General features: G+C 45.3%; 1 protein-coding gene across 2 annotated transcripts in view; it reads left to right on the plus strand.

Moving 5' to 3' along the window:
* The window catches only part of TSPAN18 (tetraspanin 18), a 172052-nt gene extending 168975 nt beyond the window's left edge, over positions 1 to 3077 (plus strand). For both annotated transcript variants that reach the window (XM_040328056.1, XM_040328057.1), the window contains exon 10: positions 2525 to 3077. In XM_040328056.1, the coding sequence (XP_040183990.1) occupies positions 2525 to 2572 (48 nt within the window). In that variant the 3' untranslated portion in view covers positions 2573 to 3077. The remainder of the gene's footprint in view (positions 1 to 2524) is intronic.
* The last annotated feature ends 11318 nt before the right edge of the window (positions 3078 to 14395 follow it).

The raw sequence follows: 14395 nt of genomic DNA on the forward strand, positions 1-14395 counted from the left end.
GGACGACGACGCGAGGGAGGGGGAGCGGAGGAGGACGACGCGAAGGAGGGGGAGCGGAGGATGACGATGCGAAGGAGGGGGAGCGGAGGATGACGATGCGAAGGAGGGGGAGCAGAGGAGGACACGGGCTGATCGGTGTGGTGGTGGGGGTCGTTACAAGCACAGATATTCCCCAATTGTCCAGGTATTGGATTAGGTATTGGAGCGTTTACACGAGTACAAGTACTCGTGCAAATGCTCAGTATCAGATCCGATACTAGTTATTGGTATCAGTGCAACCCTAATAAAAGCAGTTTGAAGAAATGTCTCTGATGTTGACATGCAGATCACAACAATGGACAGAATTTGTATTGTATTTACATAAAGAAAGAAAAAAAAAAAAAACACTAAGCAATATCACAGCTTGCAGTGACTGCTTCTGGCCACTAGGAGGCACTGCAGCTGTTCTTAAATATTTGCAACATGTGAATCTTTTTAGGGCACTCATTCAAGTCAAATGATATTAATAAGCTTATTGAGCAAAGCAAAGAGCACAGTGCCACAGCCATCAATATGCAATCAGCGCTTTTGTTCCAATTGATGTGGGGCGGGAAATGCGGTTGCTATGGTAACTGCACCTCGCCTCCATCATTGCTCTTTTTGCTCTTTCCGTAATCCAGAGAGTTTTATCAATGGACTTCCAAGACTATCTAAGATAAAGTGGTTATGTATTTGTATTTTTTTTTTTATTTCTTTTTAAATACTTTTTCAATTTTCTTTGTAAAAGTATATTTAGAAGCACACAGGGTGCTAAAAAAATAAAAATAAAAATAAAATAAAACGAGCTGCAGCGTTTCTCTGCCCTCTATTTTCCACTTCCAAATCCAATTACTACAGCTTAAAACTGTTTGATGCGGCTCAACGCGCGTTTAGCCACGTCAGGCATTTTTACAGCTGTAATGCTGCTACTCCAGAACGCCTATGTGTGCATGGACATATAGAATAACATGGAGGGGCATTTTTAAGCTGTAAAAAAAAAAAAAAAGTGTCTGACGCTGGTAAAAGTGGTAGGAAAACCATCCTGTGTGCATGAGGCCTAAGGGGAGATTTATTAAAACTGGAGCACTCAGAACCTGGTGCAGCTGTGCATGGGAGCCAATCAGCTTCTAAATCCAGCTTGTTCAATGAAGCTTTGACAAGAAAAAAAAAAAAACTAGAAGCTGATTGGTTTCCATGCAGAGCTGCACCAGATTGTGCATGCATCAGTTTAACCACTTCCCACCCGGTCAATGGACAATTGATGTCCGGGAAGTAGTTGTGAAATCCTGACTGGACGTCTATTGACGTCCTGCAGGATTTCATGCCGGCGCGCGCCCGGCGGACGGTGATGCGGGGTGTCAGTCTGACACCCTGCATCTTCGATCTCGTTAAAGAGCGGAGGCTCTTTACCACGTGATCAGCCGTGTCCAATCACGGCTGATCACGATGTAAACAGGAAGAGCCGTTGATGGCTCTTCCTCACTCGCGTCTGACAGACGCGAGTAGAGGAGAGCCGATCGGCGGCTCTCCTGACAGGGGGGGGTTCGCGCTAATTGTTTATCAGCGCAGCCCCCCCCCCCCCGGATTCCCACACTGGACCACCAGGAAAGGGCAGTAAAAAAAAAAAAAAAAAAAAGAACAGATGCCAATAAATGCCCATGGGATAACATGGGACTGGCACTGGAATAAACAAGTGATACCCAGCAATGCCATCAGTGCCAACCTACGAGTGCCCATCAGTGCCAACCTACGAGTGCCCATCGGTGCCGCATACCAGCGCCGCCTGTCAGTGTCCGACAGTGCCGCCTCACCGGTGCGCCACCTCATCGGTGCCCATAATAGAAGTATAAAACGTACTTATTTACCCAAAAAATTAACAGACGTAATTTTTTTTCAAATTTTTCGGTCTTTTTTTAGTTGTTGCGCAAAAAATAAAAAATAAATCGCAGAGGTGATCAAATACCACCAAAAGAAAGCTCTATTTGTTGGAACAAAATGATAAAAAAATTGTTTGGGTACAGTGTAGCATGACCGCGCAATTGTCATTCAAAGTGCGACAGCGCTAAAAGCTGAAAATTGGCTTGGGCAGGAAGGTGCGTAAGTGCCCGGTATGGAAGTGGTTAAGTAAATCTTTCCCTTAGAATCACACTTACACTATGTTACCAAAAGTATTGGGACGCCTGTCTTTACACGCACACAAACGTTAATGGCATCCCAGTCTTAGTCCGTAGGGTTCAATATTGAGTTGGCCCCGCCCTTTACAGATATAACAGCTTCAACTCTTCTGGGAAGGCCGTCCACAAGGTTTAGGAGTGTGTCTATGGGACATAAGTGTGATGGCCAGGTGTCCACATAATTGCTCATGATACTGGAATGGGATGTTCACCATAGGTGTGATGGCCAGGTGTCCAGTAAACTTTGCTCATTGTGTATTTTGCATTCTGTTCTGTACATTTTTGTTTGTTTTGTTTTCTAAGCTAACCTTACTTTGTGTTCCCATTCCCAGCTCTTCGCCATGATATTCGCCATGTGTTTGTTTCGAGGCATCCAGTAGAGTGAGGATTTCTGCAGTCTGCGTGCCAAACTGGGAGGGTCGCCCAACTCCCCTCCCCCCCTCCCCATTCCATCAAGACCACCATCTTGCTTCAAAGCCTCCACTGCCAGAGACCCTTGCCTTTGCATTGGGTCCTCCAACTGTGACAGTGTTACTGTGAACACTCAACATTAGGAAAGGACTCCTTGATTTAACAGCCTTCAGCATCCGCACTTAGAGGAGGACCGCGTCACAACGCCATCACTCTGCGGGAAATATTGCGGACTAAGCATCGTCTGATCAGCGCCACAATTCAAATTTTTGTAAATATTAGACTGGACCTAATCGACCGCCAACACTGGACCAAGCTGCCGGGTCTTTGGGCTTAAGAATTGTCACTAGAGAGTGACAGCGGAGTTCAGGGTAGTAATACGCACTGTATTTTTTTCCAATCTACCAACAGAAACCGTCAGTTCCCATGTCTGTATCGTGTCTAAGAACTAAATAGAATGATTTTCTTTTTTTTCTTTTCATTGTATTCTTTTAGGTTTTTGCTTTAAGGAAATGATTGTATTGTAGCACAAATGCCATACTAATCCTGTAGGCCGATGGTAGGTAATGGTTCTGAGAGACTGCAACTTAAAGCAAATGGGTAAAATAGAGTTGAGTTGAGTGGCATCTTGATAAGTTGGCAAGTGATTTGTAATTATGCTCAACCAGGGGGTCATGGGGTCCTGTACAGCTTTTCTGACCCACTTCCCCCCACTGCCAACTAGATACTTCTTCCCCCAAAACACATAGGGGGTGTGTGTATATAAATATTTTTTTTTAATGTATAGCTATTCATCCTTTGGATCTGCTTTCTTTCTAGGCCCCCGTCCATGCCGACCCATTGGGCCCCTGGTGTGGGATTACTTCCTGTACCCCCCCCCCCCCCCCCCCATCAGCATCTCCTTGTTCAATCATTCCTGTAAGTTAGACACCACATAGCACAAGCCAGACAGGTGACACCAGTATTTCCTGTTTCAGTTTGAAGCTACCGGTATCACCTCTGTGCCTTCAGCCCGCTCAGTATCCAATAAGTGAACAGCATTGCATTGCCAAACTATTGTCCAATGAACACGCTTGTGACACAGGAAGCAGAAAAGCTGAACCAGGAAATGTGCAACAGCCGTATGCGGATCATAAAAATGGCAGAACAGAATTGCAGACTGTGTAGCGCTCAACGATCTAAAGCAAATGATACACCAAGCATCCATTTCCTATTCTTGGCAGCTGCCTGGGATTCCCAATGGACTCTGCCTTGCCCAACCTTTTCATATCCAGGCAGCAGCCTCCGATTCCTAAGGAAGGGGGAGGAAAAAGAGCCCCGCCGTCGGTGTAAGGGGGAGGGAAAAAGAGCCCCGCCGTCGGTGTAAGGGGGAGGGAAAAAAAAGAGCCCCGCCGTCGGTGTAAGGGGGAGGGAAAAAAAAGAGCCCCGCCGTCGGTGTAAGGGGGAGGAAAAAAAAGAGCCCCGCCGTCGGTGTAAGGGGGAGGAAAAAAGAGCCCAGCCGTCGGTGTAAGGGGGAGGGAAAAAAAGAGCCCCGCCGTCGGTGTAAGGGGGAGGGAAAAAAAGAGCCCCGCCGTCGGTGTAAGGGGGAGGGAAAAAAAGAGCCCCGCCGTCGGTGTAAGGGGGAGGGAAAAAAAAGAGCCCCGCCGTCGGTGTAAGGGGGAGGAAAAAAAAGAGCCCCGCCGTCGGTGTAAGGGGGAGGAAAAAAAAGAGCCCCGCCGCCGGTGTAAGGGGGAGGAAAAAAAAGAGCCCCGCCGTCGGTGTAAGGGGGAGGAAAAAAAAAGAGCCCCGCCGTCGGTGTAAGGGGGAGAGAAAGAGCCCCGTCATCTGGGTTGGCGTGAGGAATATTAACTTAAAGAGGAACTGCAGTCCTATATAGTGAGGTGCGATATGAAATATACTGAATAAAATGTACAAAACCCTAAATCAATTTTTTTCCCGCAAAGAGAGGAAAGATGAGTGTTAAACCTTTTTTCGACCACTATTTTATTCCCTAGGGTCCCTGCTAAAATTATATATATTCTAATATTATATATATTTGGGGGCTTCGCGTAATTTTCGATCAGAAAAGGGAGGAGTAGAATGCCAGAATTGGCCCGGTATGGAAGCGAATGGAGAGGAAACCTTCCAATAGGGACACCTGTTCTGGTGGCCACTAAGGGAGGCTTTCCCCTTCCTTTGGAGGGATTTCCACTTACTTCCTGTTGTTGCTACAGAACAGGAAGTGAAGGAAAATCCTCAGATGACAAAAGACAAGGGCCTAGATTCACGTACGGCCGCTCTACTTTGCGCGGGCGTATCGTATTTGCGCTACGCTGCCGCAACTTAGAGAGGCAAGTGCTGTATTCACAAAGCACTTGCGTCCTAAGTTACGGCGGCGTAGTGTAAATGGGCCGGCGTAAGTGCACGCAATTCAAAGTAGGCTGGTAGGGGGCGTGTTGTATTTAAATGAGGCTTGACCCCATGTAGATGCATGGTCTAACGAACGGCGCATGTGCAGTATCACATCGCATTTACGCCCCAAAGATACGCCAGCTCAATGCCTGTGACGTGAACGTAATTTACGCACAGCCCTATTCGCGTACGACTTACGCAAACGACGTAAAAAGATACGCTTGTTCCAACGTCCATACTTTGCATGGGCTGCGCCACCTAGAGACATGCTTTATCTTTACGCCGGCGTATGTCTTACGTAAACGGCGTAACTAATTGCGACGGGCGTACGTACGTTCGTGAATCGGCGTATCTTGCTCATTTTACATATTCAACGCAGAAATCAAGGAAGCGGCAGAGCGTAATTATGGCAACCCAAGATACGACGGCGTAGGAGACTTACGCCGCTCGTATCTTGGCCAAATCTATGCGTAACTGATTCTATGAATCAGGCGCATAGATACGACGGCGGCCATTCGGACTTACGACGGCGTATCTGGAGATACACCTACGTAAGTCTTTGTGAATCTGGGCCGAGGTTTTTGCTTTAATTACACTTTAAGGTCACCTGTATAGTGGGGTCCTTCTGCCCACACCTTGGCAAATATTCTAAGACAATAGGCTACCGTCTCTTTAAAACAAAACTATTAAATAAAATTACTGACCCTTGGATCCCGTCGTGTTCAGTCAAGACAAAAATGTGAGCTGTAAATACAAGTATAGTATTAGATTTTTTTTCGTTATTTTTTTTTTTTTGCATTTGTGAATCATATTAGTCCACAGGCACAAGTGCAATTTAATTTAATTTAACCCAACTTTATATTCGACACAACCTTTGCGGCCTTCTCTATATCGCTACATTGTGGCCAACTTTGCACTAAATTGTTGTCAGAAAATTGTTGTAATCTTTGTATTCATTATGCCACCTACTGGTCAGTCTGTAGTACTGCAATCTAAGAGAACGGTATAATGCCACTTAATGGGATAATAGGTCATTCAATTTTAAAATAGGTAATAAAAAAAAGTTCTAAAAACTTAACATGAATCATCAGAGGATAGGTCCTCTTAAAGTTCTACCTCCACTTCTGCGCATGAATTTTGTTTTAAAATGAGATTGACAAGGGAGGCCTACAGGATGACGGGGTTTAAAGTCCTGGTGCTCTGGAGTAGGACTCTCCCTACCAACAGCATATTAAAAATTAAAAAAGATCTCCTCTCCTTAAACTAGCCCAATGGGGCACCACACCAAATACTCAACCCTTCCAACTTCTAATAACTTAGGGCCCCGTTCACAACGATGACCCCCAACACTTAACCCAACCATCTCCTGATCCCTTAGGGCTCCATTCACGCCATCGCATTATGGCCCCCAACACTTAACCCCGTTTGCTCCCGATTCCTTAGGGCACCAGTCACACTATGGCATTTTGGCCCCCCAACACTTAACCCTGTCAGCTATTGATCTCTTAGGGCCCCATTCACACTATAGCATTGTGGGCTCCAACACTTATCCCTTTCAGCTCTTGATCTGTTGGGGGCCCATAATGCCATAGTGTAAATGGGCCCAGACACTTAACATTTTTGCTCCTGATCCCTTAGGGCACCAGTCACGCTAAATCGCATTGTGGCCTTCAACACTTAACCCAACCAGCTCCTGATCCCTTACGGCCCAATTCACGCTAATCGAAAAGAAAACCCACAAGCTGCCTTTTGTGCTTAGGATTTCTGAACTCTGTACTATAACTGTGAATATTGTTCTATACTATTCCCAATCCCCCTCCGCACAGAAGACACAATAGTATGGGATTTCCCATTGACAAGTACCTTGTCCAGCAGCGCCATCTAGTGGACTTCTCTTGAGCTGCAACTCTACCAGAAGAATCTGGATACATTGGAAGGCTGAAAATGTTAATTTTGTAACTGTAAAATGTTTATATGAAATAGGTAAAGCTACATTGTCCTGTGAAGACTTGCTACTTTTTTTCTCTCTTTTGGCAATAGGTGAACAGGACATTTGAGCACTTCTTATTTGTGTAAAAAACTAAATAAAAGAGAACAAAAAAAAATTAAATACAATTGTGAAAGTGAAGTAATAAGTTGGTCTGGTGTCTGACTCTTATTTAAAGGGGGATTGTGCTTCTTTTTTTTCCCTAGAATCATACTTACCTCGGTAGATGCAGCATCATGCCTCTGCACTGAGAACCGAGCGATCGAACACAGCAGATCGCTTGTTTTTTTTATAGCTCCGTGAGTAGAGAGATGGAGACAGTCAGTCACAACTCTCTGCTCGGCCCGCTCCTTGCTCACTGGAGTTCCGGGCTTTTGGGGGGGGGGGGGGTTGGGGTTGGGTTAGCCAGCTCATTCTCAGTGGCTCACTGAGAGGCCGAGTCGGGTGATCCAGGCTTTATGGTCGGGAGGACGTGGGACCTGGACTGGATGACTTCAGCCCACTCTCTGCTGAAAACGGGTCACAGGAGTGCAAAAATGAAATGCACTCCTGTGATCCATAGGAGAAACCCAGCCAAACGAGCTTTGGCTGGAATTCTCCTTTAACTTTCTTCCCTTTTCTTCTAATACACACCGCTACTTTGTATTAGCAGATAGGATTCCTTTGGGGAAGCTTTTCCTCTTCCCCCCCCCCCCCCCCCCCCCTTAATGGCCTCCTTTGGTGGATCCAAAGACTAAATTACTCCTCTGATGGAGCCACTTTACAGTGAACTGGGATCTCCATTACCCTCCTGCGGCCAGTACATGAGTATCCCGCCACTACAGCTGCTTCCTGGTGACACCTGGGTGTGGTCCGCACCCCCATAGAGATGCCACTGGATTCAGATGTACTCCCCTGATGGCGGCCCTGCGTGCGGAAACCTTTTCTCATGGTGGTTTTTTTTGCCGCCCCCGAAAAGTGCCACCCTAGGCCTGGTCCTTGTCAACATTGGATAGGTGTAGTGAATGACGGGGTTATTTAGGAGATTGGTGAAAGGAGGAAAAGCTTGTGTGTAATCTGAGGTGCTTTACACGTATTGGGCAATAAATGTGACTAGGGTGTTCATCACTATACAATGCAACTTGATGAAGGATGGAGTATGAGTATGAGTATGTGTATATATATATATATATATATATATATATATATATATATATATATATATAGTATTTATATTATATATTATATATAATATATATATATATATTTATATATATATTATATATATATATATATATATATATATATATATATATATATATATATATATATATACACACATACACACACACACACACACACACACACAAGAACCTTGATTTACGAGTAGCGCGGTTAACAAGCAACTTTAAAAAAAAAAATTATGACTGAGTGTTTTGCAAAACACGCAGAATTCAAGCTAATGGGGTTTCAGTGCGAGGAATTATGCCCCATTGTTGGCGTCAGTAGGAGGAAATTAATCCCCATTGTTGGTATTAGTGGGAGAATTGTGGCCCGTGTTTGCATCATTGGGAATAATTGTGCCCCCATGTTTGGGGTTAGTGGGACGTATGCCCCATTGTTGGGGTCAATGGCTTGGAATAGTGCCATTTAAAAAGAAAGCAAAGGGCCAAATCCAGCCACGGCCGCAGTTTGGAGACCACTGCTTTAAACCATTTAATTTCTAATGTCATACAGAAAAAAAAAAAAAGCTGTCAACACAAAAATTGTACACCAAAAAAAAAAAAAAAAAAAAAATCTAAAATAATAACCAACTCCAAGAGAAGTACATAGTTGCCGAATGCATATTTTATTATGGAAGATACTGAGGTATTAAGTTTTAAAAACACAAAAACCAAAAAGAAATACAACAGTCTTCACAAAAATCACAATATCGGGATGGCAGGAGGAAGGTTTAAAGTGTACCTGTCAGTAACAAACAGTGAAGTCCATGAAGTTATTGGTCCCTAATAGAAGTTTCCACTTAGACGTCCCTTACTGGATTTTGGCCCCTCTATGTAGCATAGAGAGGGCCACACTTACACAGCCCGCCTTGTAAACGGTACGACTCCCATCCCACTACTGCCTACACTGGTAACGCCAAGATTCAGTTGTTTGAATACAAAAAAAAACAACTGTTGCATTTTAGCGTCGTGCCACGATACCAGATTTCACCAGCAGGTGGCAGATGTCAGATTAGTATATGAAAAACTAAGCAGGGGTAAAAAAAAGGGGGGGCTGTAGTAAGTGGGACATCTCTACAGAATGTTCAGTTTTCCTGAATCCCCCTTTGATGCTACATTTTTACAAAGTCACTGCCTCTGCGGTCCATATGGGACTGGAAAGAAATTAAGTCATCTTTTTTTTGTTCTTGGTCTGGTAGTAGGAGGTGGTAAACCTATAGACCCCGAACTGGGAAATTAGGACACAAAAGCTGCTACAAAAAGTTACCAAATAAAAGTCTGCCTGGACAAAAGTGATATTTTAAGCCCAGGTGGGATTTAGGGGTTGAGTCCCCCGTTTGCTTTTGGATAGAAAATTAGTGGTGAGGTCTCCCATCATATTTTTGAAGTCCCACTCACACTATGGCATTGCGGTACTAGAACGCACGATACCTGCATTCATTTGAATGGCACCAAGCGCATCTTGCCGATTGACGAGCATTGCGGCGGCATAGCCTGCTGCCAAATATAGTGCATATGCCAGTCATTGATCGCGCACTGCATACTGGGATGTTCAAGGTGTATTAAGGTACGTTTCAGAATGAGCGCCAGCACATTTAAATGCATGTTGCGGTAAACTATGCGTAACTGCAATGCTATACTATGAACGGGAACTTATTCTTTTGCTATAATCTCCATAATAAAGTAATACCTTGGATTACGAGCATAATCTGTTCCAGAAGCATGCTTGTAATCCAAAGCACTCATATCAAAGCGAGTTTCCCCATAAGAATCATTAGAAACTCAGGATAATTTGTTCCGCAGTGACTGCTGGTGTATGCAGTACTGTATGTGGCCAGAGTGCGGGGGGGCGCCGGTGTATGCAGTACCACATGTGGCCAGAGGAAACACTCGGGAATGGGAGGCGGAGATCTCAAACAAAAGTTTCTGAAAAACCTACGCCATTGGCAAATTTAAAGTGGTTCTGAATTATATTTTAAATCTAAACACGGTTAACATCCTGCCTAAGAGAAGAGGCCACAGGAACCTTGATTTAACCTTTGTGTCCCTTTCTGGTTTAGTTTCACTTTGTTACAAGGATCTACCTCTGTCTGATTTCCTGGTCAAGCTCTGCTGACACGTCTTAGCATCCAATGAGTCTACCTAAGTGCACTCTGAACAGGTGCTACAAAAGTCGGGTCCCAGTAACAAAGTGAGTTAGGGGCTAGAGGCGCAGTGAGCCCACCCACTAGTGACATTAGCAAATAAATAGTCGCTATTGTCTTCTCCTCCCGGCCATCAGGACATGAGGTGGTCTTAAGACTGGATTGGCCTGAGAGGAGAAGGCTGGAAGCCGAGTCCTGGATAGGGTAAGTTGCAGACCTGGCAGGGAGGTTTGTTTGCGTCGACACCCCCGCCCCCCAAAAAAAATGAAGCAGAAAAAAAAAAAGCTTAAACTCCCAAGCTGAAGAATATCCATGCCAAGTGGCAATGCTGCCATTGCCTTCCTGGCTGGTACCCTAGTGCCCCATATATGGAATTATACAAAATACTTAAATAGCGAAAGCTGCGCCCCCAAATGGCACTGCATGTGACACAATGGCAGCTGTGTCCTTGCACCATTTATTTTGTTACAGGCATTGAGAAAGAATGCTTGGGTGTGAATCCAGCTTTAGAATAAATCCTCTGCCCAAGACAGTGGCAGCTGGCCACTGGCTGTTGTCAAGTGATCAGGAACTCCACCTCCTGTAGCTCAGAACCCCTAAAATGGCCTACAGGGAGGTGTCGGCAAGGGTAAACAAGTTTTATTTTGATGCATGTGGATTGTTAAGCCAGTTTTAAATTGAAGATTCAATGGGACTTTAATGTAATGGGCGTCATAGTGTGATGGCACCTAGGCAGTTTGCCAACGGGGGAATCTAAACCACAAACCTGCCCAACATACAAATTATTTTGTATGTTGGGCAGGTTTGTGGTTTAGATTCCCCCGTTGGCAAACTGCCTAGGGTACCATCACACTATGACACCCATTACCTTAAAGCCTGGTGCTCGATATGGAGTACAAAACAGGTAGTCGTGTACATGGTGCATTGTCTTAATCACATTTGCCAAGGTGGAGGAATGCTTTACCAGACTTTGCCATAGGGGGGGGTAAGCAATATGAAAACGCGGCCATAATAAATCATTCACGAGCAGAAGCAAGGTCTACGGGGAATTCACGGTGTGGTCGTTTTCCTTTCCATATTTCCTGCTCTGCACAATAACATCCTGTCACCCAAATCCGAGTGGAAACACTTTCCTCCAGGATACAGGAAACGTGCCTCGTCTGTCAATTCTCTGTGTCATTCCAAAGTGAACACCAGTGCACGTGCATCCATTGGGGGGGACCAAGCAAAAAAAAAAAATATTTTTTTTTTCAAGGATACCGATTCTAATTCAACGATCTCATCCAAAGCCAAAGTGTTTCCCTGTAGTACCACAAACCTGGCAAGCGAGGCAGTATTGAGCTGCAGTTTGCAATGATTTCACTCAATTTTCACGTGCACGTTCCTCAGGCGTTAAGGCAGAGCGATTTCCTCCAATTCGAGCAAAACAATAGCGCTTGCCAAGAATTGTTATCCGGGACATTCTTTTGCTTGTGGAATGTTTAACCCAGTGGCTGCCAGAGGGGTACAAGGCACTGCTTTGACAGCCAAAGCGCTAGCGGACTTTCTGATTCAGACGCAAAAGTAGAGTGGCAGTAGAGATTCGAAGGCAGCACATTTTTATTTTTTTACTTCGACTTTGGGATTAAAAAGAAAAAAAAAAAAAAAAAAGAGAAGAAAGAAGAAGATTTTCCACAACCGTTTGGATAAGAATGGATAAATATCCCAAAAATGTGGAAGCATGCACGAACTAGCCAACTGGCAACTACAGGGTGGGAACACAAAGGGGGAGAGGGTCATACAAATGAAGAATGGTAAGCTAAAAACATAATGGGAGATGGGTACTGTGCATGCTGCGTGGCAAACGGGAAACTCGTCTGTCCAATCTATACTACACAGCGGGGCAAACCGTTAACACAGCGCAGACAATATCTTGTGGAGGCGGAAAAGGGCGAGGCTACAGTTCTTGGTTTCCTTGTTCCAGATTTTGAATTTTTACAACTACTCTTTACGTTGTTGGCGAGCGTTTTCTAAAAAAAAAAAAAAAGGAAACGCAATGCCAACCCTTCGAAATAACGCAAGTTCATGAGTTTCTTGGCCTGCGGCCAACTGGTAGTAAGAAGTAGGTGCTGACGAGGACGAAGAAGAGGCAACAGCCGAGGAGAATGGCAGCAGCCACGGTGGGAGAGCCACTTCGATCAGCGTCACTGTAGTAACTGCAGAAGGGAAAGAAAGAAGAAACACTGAGTGGACATGTTTTTAGAGACATCTTCATTAATCCTATCGGGCTTAAAAAAAAAAAAAAAAAAAAAAAAAAAACAAGCATTCCTTAAAAGCCTTCTAATCAGAGGCCGATCTTGAGGACCCCAACCCTACCATGCCTGTGAGAGACACAATCCATTTTTCTATATACTTTTACAACATATCCACTGGTTGCAGGACAAAAACTGCCGAATCGTGCACCCTCTTGTGCAGCCATTCTCAACCAGGGTTCCTCCACCGGTTCCCTTGGGCTGTAGCCCATTGGCCTCCTATTTGATGGTGCCTGCATAGTTTCAGGATCAATGCCACTTGGCAAAACCAACTTTTTTATCTGTAGGGGTGCATTTTGATCACCACTGTAAAGGAGGGCATTCTTCCTACTTACCAGCAACATGGGGGCATTCTTTCCAAAGACCACCAAAGCGAGGGTCATTCTTTCCAAAGACCACCAAAGCGAGGGGCATTCTTGCCACAAACCACCAAAGCGAGGGTCATTCTTGCCACAAACCACCAAAGCGAGGGTCATTCTTGCCACAAACCACCAAAGCGAGGGTCATTCTTGCCACAAACCACCAAAGCGAGGGGCATTCTTGCCACAAACCACCAAAGCGAGGTCATTCTTGCCACAAACCACCAAAGCGAGGTCATTCTTGCACAAACCACCAAAGCGAGGGTCATTCTTGCACAAACCACCAAAGCGAGGGTCATTCTTGCCACAAACCACTAAAGCGAGGGTCATTCCTTCCGCAAACCACCAAAGCGAGGGGCATTCTTTCCGCAAACCACCAAAGCGAAGGCCGCTATCAACCTGGGCTTCCATAACACCTCAGCAGTGCCACAGCTGATCACCTCCATGCCACGCCGCATTGATGCAGTAATTCATGCAAAAGGAGCCGCGACCAAGTATTGAGTGCAGACTATACTGTACATGGACATACTTTTCAGTAAGCAAACATTTCTGTATTAACCGCCTTTGAATTTGCCGCCCACCGCGTGCCTCGTGAGTGCGCCCGCGGGTCCAGGCAACTCGATATTCCCGGGTGGCCCGCGATTGCGGTCGGGAGAGGAAGAACAGGGGGAGGTGTCGATGTAAACACGGAATTTCCCTGTTCTTCCTAGTGACAGGCAGGGGCCGGACTGACCATTGAGTCCACTAAGGCACTGCCCAAGGGCCCCATGTCACTAGGGGGGCCCATCAGGGTTGCCGAGGGCTCAGTAAACCAGGGACAATATGTAAAAATCTATGTTTTTTTACATCTGTCCCTGATATGTCTGAAACCAACATGCTTCTGATGTGAAAATCCCAAGATTTTAGCTGCACTGCCTCCTGGCGTGGTGGCCATCTGTAAGCACAGGGGCCCCATAATCTTCTATTGCCCGGGGGCCCCCATGAGTTGTCAGTCCCGCCCCTGGTGACAGGATAGTAATCTCTGCTCCCTTTATCGGGAGCAGAGATCACCGATGTGTCACTCGTAGCCAGGTCCCCTCACAGTTAGAATCTCTCCCTAGGACCCACTTAACCCCTTCAGCGCCCCCTAGTGGATAACCCCTTCTCTGCCAGTGTCATTTTGACAGAAATCAGTGCATTTTTATAGCAGCGATTGCTGTATAAATAACAATGGTCACAAAAATGTGTCAAAAGTGTCCGATGTGTTCCCGCCATAAAGTCGCAGTTACGATAGAAATCGCAGATCGCCACCATTCCATAGTAAAAAAATTAATAAGTAAAAATGCCATAAAAACTATCCCCTATTTTGTAGACGCTCACAAAAATACGCAAACCAATCAAACGCTTATTGCGTTTTGTTTTACCAAAAATATGTAGAA

This window comes from Rana temporaria, chromosome 11, assembly GCF_905171775.1.
Source record: "Rana temporaria chromosome 11, aRanTem1.1, whole genome shotgun sequence".
Lineage (NCBI taxonomy): Eukaryota > Metazoa > Chordata > Amphibia > Anura > Ranidae > Rana > Rana temporaria.